Source organism: Diadema setosum, chromosome 12, assembly GCF_964275005.1.
Source record: "Diadema setosum chromosome 12, eeDiaSeto1, whole genome shotgun sequence".
Lineage (NCBI taxonomy): Eukaryota > Metazoa > Echinodermata > Echinoidea > Diadematoida > Diadematidae > Diadema > Diadema setosum.
In genome coordinates this window covers 35,635,089-35,649,865 of record NC_092696.1, presented here as the reverse complement: position 1 = coordinate 35,649,865, position 14,777 = coordinate 35,635,089, and the positions used below count along the sequence as shown (strand labels likewise).

Here is a 14,777-nt window from a genome sequence, read left to right as displayed (position 1 = left end):
GTTGCATGGTGGCTTTTGTTTTTGACACTTTGTAGTTTTGACACTTGTGTTTGCCGCAGTTTTGATTATCCATTTTATGATAAAAATGGGTTTGAAATGCTAAATTATTATTTGTACAGAAAAATGTGAAATTGTTCATTTTTTTTCTAATAGGTTCTTTCTCACCAACTTAAATATTTACATATGACTGCAAGATAAATTGCATTGGGTTCAAGAGAATGTTTTGCCTTGAAGATGTTCAGCATTTTGGTGGCAGCAAGTGAAGTAGAAACTCACAATCATATGACACATTTGAATTTATAACTTAAACAGTTTTAATTTGTGTTGCTGCATTAGAATGTAAATATTATGTACGATGTGTGTGTGTATATATTATGTTGAGCAGTCATTTTCCTTTGATGTTTTGGACATGTCTTAAAGGTATTAGCCCACATTTGTAAACCTGCAGCAATTGATCTCATAGTTAGCATGGAGTTTGGGTATGATTGCAGTAACACCTGTGCAAAATTTCGTTCCAATTAGTCCATTACTTTCATAAAAATAAATGAAAATGCACCGTAATCCGTATGCATGCGTAAACGCTCGCTAGCTCCGGTCCACGTATATGTTACATGTACAATGTACGTAGCTATAGCCCGCGTTCGTAATTCGATTTTGGGTCGGGTTGACCCGGTTTGAAAATTGATTTTAAAACGATGATTTTTCTCTCTTTTATCGAATGGTATAGACAAAGAGCAACAGGTGAGGTATGTTACTGTTATAACTTGTACTTGAAGTCATATTGGACCTGTTTTATGCAGTTTTGATTTTCGTGGGTTTGCAAATGTGGGCTAGTACCTTTAAAGAATTTTATGAAAATTGACTACAGAAATGAAAGGGAAAAAAATCTATTGTAAAAAATATAGCATGCAGATAATGACTTCACATATTATGCTACAGTTGGTGACTGAATTTGACCAATAATTTATTTTCATGTGCACAGAATCCCCAGTACAACAAGATCGCTGTTTAAAACAAGATACTGCTTTCAATGGGGTGAATTTGATGGTCCTGTTTTTCCATTACTGTTTTAGTTTGTCTCTTGTGTTAGTAGATTTACAATAAAGTACTGGTTATAACAATTTATGGTAAAAATGGTGGTCCAGGGGGTGTTTCATAAAGCTGTTCGTAAAGTTACAAGCAACTTTACGAGCGACTGGTGATCAGTTCTGATGTGCTATACTTATCAGAATTTCCGTAATTCAGCACAAGAACTGATCACCAGTCACTCGCAAGTCGTTCGTAGCTTTACAAGTAGCTCTATGAAACACCCCCCTGCAGGAGTCCGGAGAATTGGTTATTACAGAGTGTCACTACACGGAAATCAAACAGCAGTTTAGTAATGGAGGAACAGTGTGTGTGTAAGATGGCTTGTGTTTAATTCAAGTTGATAAGGCATGTCAATAAATTAATGAGAAGTGACTTCAATGAGAGGTGAACTCAAGGACAAAGGAAAAGAAAAGTTAATCTGAAAAACAGGAGTGAGACAAATGCCAGAGACAACTCATGCTTTCTCTCTCACAAGTTGGTATGACAGTGAAGGTACTGTACTCCTTAATTGTTATGTTCTTTATACTTCTGAGTGAAACATGTTATATTTCCAGTGAAACATTATGCATATATATATATATATATATATATCTATGAATGTGTTTGGTATAAAATGTCAATTGTAAATCAAGTTTTACAGTTGTTAAAGTCAAATGCAGAGAAGCCGTTTTGCTCTCACAAGAAACTGGTAGCAACTATTGTAAAAGTGGATATTTTCACGCGAGTAGTTTTTTGCCCTTGGCCAGGTGAGATTAGTTTCACTTGTTTTTAATTCCATGGAATCAAGACATCAACTACGGAAACATATCGCAAGCAAACATTTTTGGGTGCTTTTATTTTCGCGTTCGTTTCTGGTTGCGCGATAAGCAAAAATTTGAACACCGAAAAATGTCCACTTGTACAGTATAGGCTTACCAACGTATCAAATGTTTTTCCAATGCCAACACACTATTGGAGAAGACATCTTTTATCAAGCTGTTTCCAGATTTTGAAAAGGCAAGCTGCCAAGATTTTACTGTGCAAGCCTAAAAGCTTGGTCCTATAAGATCCACTAAAATGTACAGATCTGCCAACAATTATCAATTTTTTGAGAAACTCACTTTTTTAATGAAAGTATTATGCGACTCATCATTTATTCTACATTGCAATAAAAAAAAAAAAAATTGTTTCCAGTACATGTAGTAAAATTTCAAACAGAAGAGCCAACATTGATTATATTATGTAGGGTTAAGTATAATTCCCCCCCCCCCCCCCCAATACATACAGATTTGATATGCAGGCAAATCCCATTTAATGAACACAGAAAGAAGATTTTGTTTGAACTTGGTAGAGTAGTCTAGTAAAATGTTGATTTTTCTGTTACTTATTTTCTCAGTGTCAATAAGATTTCAAGAAAAGTCATGCAGTACCAACTATCCCGCTATAGTGGGGATCACCTGTATCAAAATCTGATGGTAAAGCCATTTCCTTGTCCAAGCCTTATTTTGGTTCATTTCATTATTTCTTTTCCAATAAAATGCAATTACAGTACAATTGTATTACATTTGCATATTCAGTTATATCAATCAGTGCCACATTATATATAATTAAGGAAAATAATTCGAGCAGAAAAACACTGGGCCTTCTTGTAATATGTCTGTATGAATTTACGTGTTTATAATTATGTGAAGAAGAGCAGTTATTTTCTCCATTTGTTCCCACACTCCACATCAACTCCCCTTCACTTGCAAGTATGGTAGAAATGTTAGGAATGATAAATATTATGGTCAGCTATATGCATAGTTTGAATCTATCGAATAAGCTTAGACTTTGAGATTGTAGCATTTGACTTACAGTACGCAATTGGAACTTTTATTGTAGATTGAGAATGTATATCTGCTAGGGTGATAGCTCGGCACGAGTTAACTTCCAACTTTAATATGCTAAGTCGACCCTACACTTACGTGAAATTTGTAATTTCATTTTACATGGTATGTATCTTATCATTAGCATTATACATGTATACGTTTCTTGGAATTTTGGAATGATAGAGCAAATGTGTAGCACAACACCATTGTTGCCACGTTATTTTGATTTCTTTTTTTACATGTGAACTTACATGTGAACTTACATGTGAAATTATCCTTACAAATGTTCATTTGACTTTCATTAACTGAGCCGCAGAACAATATTTATGATTTTACTGAAATAACATGGTTTATGGTACATGTTAACGTTCTAGTAGTAAAGATCTATTTTTGTGAAATGTATTTTGTACTGGATGAAAAGACTAACTTTAATTTAATAAATCCTATTGGAAAAATGAAACTCTGTAGCTCTAGTCTGTGTGTGTATGTTAGGCTTTAAAAGGAACATCTAAACAAGGACACACAAAAGAAAAATCAAAACACAGGATATATTGCTCTGAAGGACCATATAATATAATTTACACCTATACAGATATAATCATATTGGGGCTCATACCACACAATTTTACAAACCATTCACAAGTACTACACCTTCTTCCTTCAAATTAGAAATTATTGATCTTCATACATTGTAGTCATGGATTATGGCAAAAAAAAAAAAAAAAAAGGAAGAAGAAATAAATACCAAGTGAAAATATCCAATGCATGTTCAAGCAGGTTTTAAAACACACAGTCAGTTCAAACAGAGAAAATTGCAGATGTTTCAGTAGAATAGCATAAGATATAATGCTGTTGAAGTGGCAAAATCTCCTATCTGAAAAATGTTGATTGTTCAGGAGAGTGAAAAAACATAGCAGCCAAAGCACTGTAACAAATAGGAATGCCTTTCCTTTGACATGCTGTGATGGATTTATTTTTGTTTTTTGTTTTTTGAGGAAAGACACTACAATTTGGACAAGACATCACTTGACTGATTATCTCATAATTACTCTAACAGAGTGATTTTCACCAAAATTTGAGCCACAAGATCTTGTCACCCATGCAACAATGAGTCTCAAAACATTGATACTGGTAAAGACTAAAAAAAAATGCGAATTGAACGAGGTGCTGACCACCCATTCTCAATCTTGCTTAAAAATCTGTGCTGATTTCCATTTTCAGGATGAATTCAACAGACGAAAGTTTATCATTCACATCAAATTGTTTCTAGAGTTGTAATTATCTAGCCAAGGCCACTTTGTATACTGGAGGAGGTCAAGGTTGCTAAAGAAGTGACAAAAAGGATTGTTAAATTCTAATTACAGTAGAAAATTTGTTCTTTATATCAGATATCAGTGGCGGATCCAGCGAGGAGCGCACCGGGCGCGCTCCCCCCCCCCCCCTTATTCTTTTTTTTTTTTTAAACAAAAGAAATAAAAAGGGAAAAAAATGGGGGGTGCATGTATTCCCCCCCCCCCCCCCCCCTTTAAGTTTGTAAAGGTGCCCGCTCTTTACAAAATTCCTGGATCTGCCCTTGGATATTTTGTTAATCAGTAAACAATGTAAAACAAAAGGAAATAAATTCATTGGGACCGGAGAAATTTATACATATGTAGTTTGTTATATCAGATCTCTTTATATCAAGATTCCACTGTATGTACAAATGGGGCGAGTTTGTGAGGCAATGACATCAGTCCATCTAATTTGCATATTAAATATGCAAATTTTGATGGGAACCAATGTCACTATTTTGTGAAAAGATGCTGCACATAGAATTCCATCTCATAATTTTGTCTGATGTAATGAAAAGTTTATTGTTCTGTTGGTATGACTTGACTCTTCTTTTTATACGAACATGGATTTGAGTAGAGTGGAGGTTCCCCATAATGAGAAAATCGAGCTCAAAGACGCTTCATCACAAACCAAGAGTTACATTTTAACCAGAGATGAATTTTGTCTGTCACATGTGCAGGATAAATGCATGTATCCTCTTTTGTTGCATTCAGTCATAAGCCCCATTTTAACAGACCTTACTGTGACATCGCAACAACATCAGGAGAACTAAAATTCCTCGCCTCGGGGATAAAACCGCAGGAGAGAGCGAGGGGTACCGTTTTAACATATACACACACCGAAAACGTTCTCTTAGTGGGTCTGCGTAAGAAGGATGGCATGAATTCAACTTCTCTTTGCTACAAATCTTTATGACTTACTTTTACTGAAAATACAGTGTAGATACTGTGTAGATACACTGGTTGACTTTCACTTCAAGTGACAAAATCTGTAGCTCTCCCAATTTTTTGAATCCTGATCTTCACTGACAATATTTACGACAGACATACAATGTAGCAGTGTCATTATACCAAATGTAGTACAACTGTACTGTAAAACAATGAATGTTCGCATGCATTTTATTTCGCAAATTTCTTGAGAGCCAAGATTTGCAAGATTAAAATGCACGCAAAAGTTCTTGCCAACACTATATATGCATTGAATGTTAGAGGCAACTCACAAAAATTTCATGCCGCGAAAAAGGCCATTGGCTCCGATTCACGAAAATTTCGTGCAGCGAAAATATCGTGTTTTACAGTAATTCAGTTTATATGGAGTCTGAGATGAGGGCCATCAACTTGCTGCTGATAATTCCTGAGCTTATTGCTTAGTGTATTCTAATGTACATCACATAAAGAACAAGTCGGGTACAGACACAAATTTAACTGTGCAGTGGGGGGAGAGTGGTTATGAAGCCCCACACATGCCACTCACTAATCCACACTTCTTTCAGCATCCAGTCCTGCACAACACAGGCAGACCCCATTATAATAAGTCATTCGCAAAAGTGCAAATTTCCTTCTTAAAAAAAATAAATCTTGCTTAAGCAGACACTCAGAGGTCGCTACATAGGAACACGCTATGTACATTTCAAAGTAAGGTACTGTAAACTATAACTGTTTAAAAAAAAAAAAAAAAAAAAATTGCCTCGTATTATGGAACCTTGGGAGATTTGTTTCCAAACTTATCTCACTATATCCAGTGAGTGGTACTATAGATATGTGCGTTCACAAATCTGTGAGGGACAAAAGCTCACAATGATAAAATCTTGTCATTTGCTCAAACAAGGTTCACCATTACTATGCATTCACCTGTGTTTTCTTTCTGACACACAAAAACATCATATCTCCAAACCACAGAGCTGCACTGATTGTGAAGTACTGATAAATGGCAATTTGCAATCATGTCTAGGTAAGGAAGTGAACTTCCTTTGCTTTCTGGATGGATATCTAAACATCTGAGTTTAAAATGCCTAAATGCACATCTATATTGAGTAATCTACCACCATTTTTACCAGAATCAATTCTTCTTTCTCTGAAATGCCTCTCACACAATAACAATTCTTAGATTTTACCATGGAACTGGTATCTTACCTGGAACAAATTCAGCGTTATCCCTTGCTTCACAGTTTAAAGATAAGAAAGAAAAATGTGACACATACCATTCCACTATATTTCTTTTCTTTCTGATACCAACTATAAATCACTGATGCAGTATATCTCATGATGTTACTTTGAATACTATAGGTCTCTCACTACTCTACTTCTAGTCCACTAAATCAACATGAAAACAAATATATCAATGCCCATTCACTTGTGCAATTCATATATATGCTTTTTAGCTACAACCTGCTGTGTACTAACCACATATTACTGACTCCAAAGTTTAAAGGACAAGTTCACCTTCATGGACATGTGGGTTGAGTGAATGCAGCAATATTAGTAGAACACATCAGTGAGAGTTTGAGCAAAATCGGACAATCCGATAAAAAGTTATGAATTTTTGAAGTTTCTGCTCAGTCACGGCTGGATGAAAAGACTACTATAGCTTGTGATGTCACATGAGTACAACGATATAAAGAAAGAATAAAGAAAATTCAACATATTTCCATTTTTCTCCCATAACAAAAGAACACTCGACTTCTCTCTTTCAGAAGGCAGGGGGAATAATATTACCCTTAACATACGTCAGCAGCAAGTCGAAGAACGGTGCACTTTATTCAAAAAGTAAAGTTTTGTGAAATTCTCTTTTTATTTTCCTTGTATACCGGTAGTTGTACGCATGTGACATCATACATTGTAGTAGTCTTCTCTTCCAGCAGTGACTGCGCAGATACTTAAAATATTCATAACTTTTGAACGGATTGTCCAATTTTCCTCAAACTTTCACTGATGTGTTCTACTAATATTGCTGCATTCTCTCAATCCTTATGTATATGAAGGTGGACTTGTCCTTTAAGATATTCAACCCAAACCATCTCAGACATCCAAGAACCAGCCCAAATTTCTTCATTAAGACAAAATATATTTAATGTGTGGCTGCAGATTCAAATATAAATAACTGGACACAGGGGTAAAACATGAATTTGTTGAATAATTTGTCTTTTTATATAAGAGTGTGCTCTTCCTGTCCTCTGTAGATAGTCCCAGCTAAAAGAAACTTGTGACAGATATACATATAATGCCACACCATAAAAACGATTCCAAAGAGCGGTCCTTCGCCAGCATGGAAGTTCTCCTCAGATACTTTTGGCTAGTCTTGTGATGACCTGATACATCATGGAGTATCTGCACTGTGGTCCTCAAAGAGTTCAACGCAGCTCGAATCTTTGTAGCCTCAGTCTCTTAGCGGCACCGCTCCGTCGTCATTTTAAGGGAACGCCGTTCTTGTCCATTTGCAAGATGGATGTGTCCCTCTCGCTTTCGCTCTCACTGCTCGTTTCTTTCTCCGTGTCCCTGCTCCGCTCTCGGTCGCCCGCGTCAACACTGCCCTCGCTGCTGTAGCACGGCAAGTGGCGGGCCTGCGTCTGGCGCGAGATCTGCAGGAGCTCGCGCAGGCCGCGGTTCTCCATCTGCAGCCGGGCGATGGCCTCGTCGATCTCATTGTTGGAGTGCTCGTCGATGTCGATGGCCCGCTGCATGACGGCGGCCATCTCCAGCACCTTCTCGATGGAGGAGACAGAGGACTCCTGCAAAAGAATAAAACTCAAATTGATGAGGAGAATGTTTATCGTCAGGATGATTATACAATTATATCTCACTGTAACGAGCCACTTGGACCGCTGAAATTTCCTCATTATATCGGGTATCTCCTTTCTTCATTACTTTGGGTTTCTCATTACATTAGGGATAAAAACAAAAGAATATGAAAGGAACAGGACCTGCAAAATTACCTTGTTATATCAGGTATCTCATTATATCTGGTATTGTTATAATAAGGTTTAACTCTGTAGTAAGCGTGATAACAGAGATAATGTCTACTGTAAGAGTGGATATTTTTGTGCGAGTTATTTTTTGTACTCAGCGGGGTAAGATGAGTTATGGAGGTTTTAAATTCTGCAGAATCAAGACATGAAACACTGGAACATATAGAGAGCAGGGGCAGATCCAGGAATTCCTTAAAGGGGAGGCGCCTTTGCAAAATTAAAGGTGGGCCCACGCACCCCCTCCCCCCATTTTTTTTTAAATATTTCTTTTGTTTTAACTAAAAATAAAGAGGGGGCACGTGCCCGGTGTGCCCCCTCTGGATCCGCCACTACCTGAGTCATGACTCCCTCTCACATGGGAGCTCCATTCTATGTCCTGTCCAAGAGACAAGAGTATTTTTGTAGCTGGACTGACCAAACTCTCGCATTTTGGTAAGTCCACGTAACATAGATTCACCACCAAGTCTAGAACTGGTATGAAACACAGTGTTCAACAGAATTTTAGGGCTGTTTTTATCTTTTCTCATCAATATCAGGACATTTAATTGAAAAACGAACAAACTGAAAAACAGCCGTGGCTGATGTTAGTACCGTGATTAAATAAATAACATGAATGAATGAAACATTAAATGTGCAATGAACATTTATTTTGTCAATCATATACATATGATTGACAAAGAATAAATGTTCATGTATACATAGATGCCAGTCCAGCATTACATCATGTGCATTCCCCCCAAAATTTATACCATAGATTATTATAGATTGCCTGTTTGAAGCAATTTCGGAACAAAGTTATCTCTCATTTCAGTTTATACTAAAAGATCATAATTGTATTGGGGGTAATGTACATTGCAAATAGAAAATACCCAGACATCCCTGAAATTAACCCTTTAATTGTGGAAACACCTATTTGTGTCTCAGAGCTCTCATCTATACGTCAAAAGTTTTGTTTGTTCATTTCCATCTGAGAAGATGGCTGGATAGCCCATATTCAGCTACGTTAAGCTGGTCTTCCATGGGGTCCAGTTGGATGTGAGGTGGGACAACTTCACTGGGTTAAACACCCTGCTCTTTGCGATGAATGAATGAAGTGGGATTTTTTACGTGCATGAGTTGTTACTCTCTCATACACGGGAACTCCATTTTACGTCCTATCAAAGGGACAGAGTGTTTCGCCTCTTGCTAGAGGGGACGGTATGCTTATACACAACAATGCTCAGTCCAGACTCGGGTCCGAACCTGGGCCTTAGGATCGTGAGGCAGACGCGCTACCAACTCAGCCAACTGTAGGAGTTTTTTTTTTTTCTTGAATTACCGAATGAATCCAAGGCAATGTCAAAAACACAGTGAGCAAAGCCCTCTCCTATACTGCATAAGGTTGAGGTTCATACATACTGGTATTCGTGAGCTTCTCATGGAACATGACAGTGCGCGAGATTTGATGCTGCCTTACAATTATCAAATATTGGGACAATTGTACAAACATATCATACAGTGCACTCCCGTTACAACGAACACGGTTATAACGAAATTCCGGTTCCAACGAAATAAAAATCCAGGTCGCAAAATTATTGGCTCAATGATTTTGTATTGTTTATTTGTTCAGTTATAACGAAATTATGATATGACGAAAGAATTTGCCGGTCTTGAGGACTTCATTATAACGGGAATCCACGGTATAATAACTTGGTGTGTCTGAGAGTGTTATCATAAGGTATAGTAGCAGCATTCCGTAACAGATCCTCACCTGTTCTAGCTCCGACTGCTTGTGGTTGGAAACCATGTTGTCCCGGTCGGACCGGTTGGCCACGACGAGTCGTGAGACCTGGTCCCGGTAGCTGGTCATGATGAGGTCCAGCGCCGACTGGTGTTCCTTCAGGGCCACCATCAGTTCCTGGTTCTCCCGCTGCAGTTCCCGGATCTGCCGGTTCTCTTGTTGGATCCCGAGGATCAGTGCGGAGCGGGGACGGTGGTGGGCGATGTTGTTCATCTCCTCAATCTCCTCCTGGTACTGTGAGGAGAAAAACAATACCAACAATAATACTTTACTTTACTTTTCTGGAACAGTGGTGTAGGCCAGAGCCTGTTCATCGATCAAGGATGGGTTATCTTCTGTTGCTTGCCCTCTCATAAACATGTATGTATAGCCTGCACTGTTCTCATTTCAATAAAGTTCTATCTTAAAGTGATATTATCCTAAAATTACGAAACATACACTTGGCAAGGAAGGGTGTAAGCTGCTTGAGACCAAGGCCTTTATGTAATTACTCATAGCCAAATGCAACATTCTTCCAGTGTTCATCTACATAGCTTATTCTAAAAGGCATTCACAGAACATGCTGAGACCACATCTTCTGAAAGAGAATTCTACATATCAAACACTCTGTTGGCAAAAACAGTACTTCCTCACATTCAATCCAGCATACTGTTTTCCAAGTTTCATGAATTGGACCGCAAATTCTCTCACAACTGTTACAACTAAACATGTCAAACTTACACTTAGTGTGATATTGATGGTGCAAGTATTTGTACACATCAATCATGCCACCACTTTTTTGTCTGTAACTGAGAGATGGTAAGGATAGGTGATGTAGACATCTAGAATAGGACAAATGTCTAATTCCTGGAATCATTTTAGTGGCTCTTCTTTGGACATTCTTTAGCCTCCTTTGCTCACCTAACTTGAAGGGCAACCACACATTGTACAGCCTAACCATATTAATAATAATGATGACAATACAAAAAATAACAATTGTAGGGTTTTTATCTATCTCAGGTGACTGATGTCTGCCACAGGGACCTGCCATTATTATTACTTGATCTAAATGCTGCTCACAAGGGTACATTTGAAAACCATGAATGGCATCAATCAGTGAATTATGTGCATCAAAGTGTTAAGTTCGAAGTTTGCAGTTACACATGATACAAACATGCGACAACATTAAAGGACAAGTCCACCTTCATATACAGCTGTACATATGGATTGAGTGAATGCAATATTAGTAGAACATATCAGTGAAAGTTTGGGGAAAATCCGACAATCCGTTCAGAAGTTATGAATTTTTAAAGCATCTGCGCAATCACTGCTGAATGAGGAGACTACTACAGTGTATGATGTCACATGCGTACAACGGTATAAGGAAAATAAAAAGAGAATTTCACAAAACTTTGTTTTTTTGATAAAGTGCACATTTCTTTGACTCGTTACTGATGTCATTCCCCTTGCCTTCTGAAAGAGAGAAGTCGAGCGTTCTTTTGTTATGCGAGAAAAGTGAAGATATGTTGAATTTTCTTTATACTTTCTTTATATCGTTGTACTCATGTGACATCACAAGCTATAGTAGTCCTCTCATCCAGTCGTGACTGAGCAGAAACTTCAAAAATTCATAACTTTTTAATGCATTGTCCGATTTTCCTCAAACTCTCACTGATGTGTTCTACAGTTAATATTGCTGCATTCACTCTACCCACATGTCTTTGAAGGTGAACTTGTCCTTTAACCTTGAGGCATCTTTTTTTTCTGACAAAATAATTTTCTTTGAAATGCTATACTGAGCTCCTCTTCCAGTAAAGCTTCGTGAACTATCAGAATAATATTACCGTACTGCAAACCTTTGCTTGATTTTAGCATGCTACACCATCAAAGAAATATCTCATGCACAAATGTGGAGGTGAGTCTTATACAACAACAACAGCTCGAAGATGAAATGTTTGCAACCACATAACAAAACATTCCTGATCACATTAAAAATACATGGGATTAGGACAATCAAGTGCTCTGTATTAGCAAGATTCCAAGTTTGGCCATAATTCTTTGTTTGTTTGGTTTTTTTTTCTTTCTGTTCACCTCTTTCATAACAGCAATCTTTTTGTTCAGTGTGGTGGTCTCCTGAATAAGCACATCAGCGGCGCTGTCGTGTTCCTTGAGTCTGTCCACGAGACGTCTAGCGTCGCACAAGACTTGATCTATTGACAGGGTCATCTTGCTTTTGGAGCGGGGCCCAATTTCTGCAAAAAAAAAAAAAAAAAAGAGAAAAAAAGAAGAACTGACATACAAGTGTCACACTGCCATCTGGTAACATCTGTCCGTATTCAAAGCATTATTGACAGTAGATCCATAATTCCACATAGTTTGAAAGCTTCAGCCCGTTTCTTCAACAGATGTTCCCTGGACCAGTCTAGCAAACGTACCCTGTTCATCATACAAATTATAATTTATCACTAGAGAGTCTATCAGTACAGTAGATTTCTACCGGTACGGTATCACATTGCCATGAACCTTTTATAGGGTATGGTTGGACTTACTACTTATCGACCTCCTAATTTTTATTTGCTTGATAAGATTAATATTTAACACTGAAATTCACGTAAAAACATGACCTACATGATTGAGAAAATCCAGCACTATCAAATGCTGTTGTTCCCTTTTCAATTCGAAGTTTCCGCGCAAAAATATGATCGCCATCGAACTTGCGTGGCCTCTTTTCAGCTCCCCGCGGTGCCGCTCCTTTTTTAGATCGACCGCTGTTTTTGCATTGACAATGCACACTAACCGAGTTGTATTGAACACCGTGTTGTACGAAGCATTTTAGAAAATGCATTGACATTACATTACGATTCAGTTAAAATATTCATTCGAAATTTTGTCCTTGATTAAAACCATTAATGAACAGTGAATTTTCGCATTTTCCCACACATCCTCATCAACGGTCAAAGCCAATGCATTTTTATGTGCTCTGGTACTACTACTAGTTAGTGTGTACATGTGTCTATTAAGCGTTCTGTGCTGTGCGCCAAAACTACGCAGTAGGTTTCAAAAAGGGTAGTCGATGTGTAGTTGGTAGTAGAGCTACCATACAACATCGATGAACATAGGCCTACATGTACAAAGGGCCTGCCTTTGTATCATCTGTCATGCTGAAGCAAAGACTTAATTTAATTTTGAAGTTCTTATTGGTCTGTGTGTGTGTGTGTTTTTGTTTTAGGCTTACTTTTAAAGTTTTAATTATGGGTCTCCTTTGGTCCTTGATTGGTATAACTATTCTCCTAATGTTAGGGAGGAGATTCCGTGAAGCCACATGTAACTCGTTAAATTTTAGTCTTCTTCTAGAACCCCTTTCGATTCTAGTCACGCCATGGTCATCGGTCATTGACATTGTAGTTGTACACTACTAGTCACTACAGAGACTCCAACTCTCCCGTTTTCAATGGGAGATCTCCCGCCGAGAGATTTTTGCAAAATCTCCCGTCTTCCCGCTTGAGATTTAATTTCTCCCGCCCTGGCTCTGTGTCTCCCGTTGGAAAGGATTTCTTACTTAATTTTACTGCTATTGTATGTTGAACAATGAACTAAGCCTTAGATAGCACCAGAGAGCATCTAGAACCCTAGGAACTTCGCGTTTCGCACACATGAACTTGGAGTCTCCCGTTTGCTAGGGGTTTCAGGCTGGAAAATCTCCAGATCAGAAGGTGCTTTGGGTTGGAGTCTCTGTCACTACTGTACACTAGGCACGTCACTGATCTCTAGGTTCTACGTCCTACTGTCTGACTGTACTGAAATAAACAGCAGCCACAACTGTCAGTAACGTAACTGTGATAACTGCACATTTACTTACTCTTACAGACGGAGCAGTACGGCCGGTGGATTTGTAAATTTACACTTCTTTGATTAACTTTAGGAACCCTACCCTAATTACAATCAAACCTTCCACCACCTTCTCGACGTGTAAATTACCGGCGTAGCGTAGCGTAGGCCTACAAACGGACAAACAACACTTCTGTCTGACAACCGAACCGCTGGCGCTGCGCTGCTGTCGATCGCACTGACCACTGATAAATGGTTGGTTTTCAGCAATCATTTCAAATTATAGAGTCAATATAGAGTCAAAATCTAGATAAGGATTCACGGCAGAAAAATCTCAAGGAAGCTCAACTCACGTAGTAGCTAAGCGGAAGATACGACTCGTCGCTGTCTCAGATTCGTGAACGAATTCGCAGTAATCTGTGCAATATAATAATCTCACCACCGCGCCGCGCCGGCTGGCTGTGTACGTACGTACGTACACGTCCCCGTACGTCTATTTGTCACAGCGTATCATTGCTATGTGTTTAGCGACTCATAACGGAAGCGCATTTCTGTATAAAGTACACGCATATCTCCCCACCAAATGTACGTACAGAGGAACAAGGGTAGCTATAGCATGAATATGTAGGACCCCCTCTGCGACCAAATCGCAGCGAACTGCTGAAATGCCCAGCCTGTATCCAAAGAGTTTTTTCTCCTGCAGTCACTGGGGAAAATCTCTTTGCCTGTATCCAACTCTCGGGACTTTTTCCCCCGTTTCCAGGTGAATAAAATCGCACATTTATTGCTAGAATCAGGGGCGGATCAAGGAATTCCGTAAGGGGGGGGGGGGGGGGGGCGGAAAAAAATTTCTGGCGCCTCTTCCGGATTTAATGACAAACAAAAATTGAAAGGGCTCCCGTGCCGTTTCTCATGCCACTTCCGGGTTTCATTGGCTGCATAATATTATAAGCAAATA

At 38.5% G+C, this 14,777-nt stretch overlaps 1 protein-coding gene across 1 annotated transcript; it reads right to left on the bottom strand.

The window, feature by feature from the left end:
* Nucleotides 1–7,570: 7,570 nt before the first annotated feature.
* Nucleotides 7,571–14,191, bottom strand: LOC140236099 (FGFR1 oncogene partner 2 homolog). Its single transcript, XM_072316070.1, has 4 exons — nt 14,173–14,191; nt 12,083–12,243; nt 9,983–10,246; nt 7,571–7,995 (listed from the first exon to the last, which is right to left on the bottom strand). The coding sequence occupies exons 2-4, from the start codon at nt 12,215–12,217 to the stop codon at nt 7,672–7,674; spliced, it is 723 nt and encodes a 240-aa protein (XP_072172171.1). The 5' UTR covers nt 12,218–12,243; nt 14,173–14,191; the 3' UTR covers nt 7,571–7,671.
* Nucleotides 14,192–14,777: the final 586 nt, after the last annotated feature.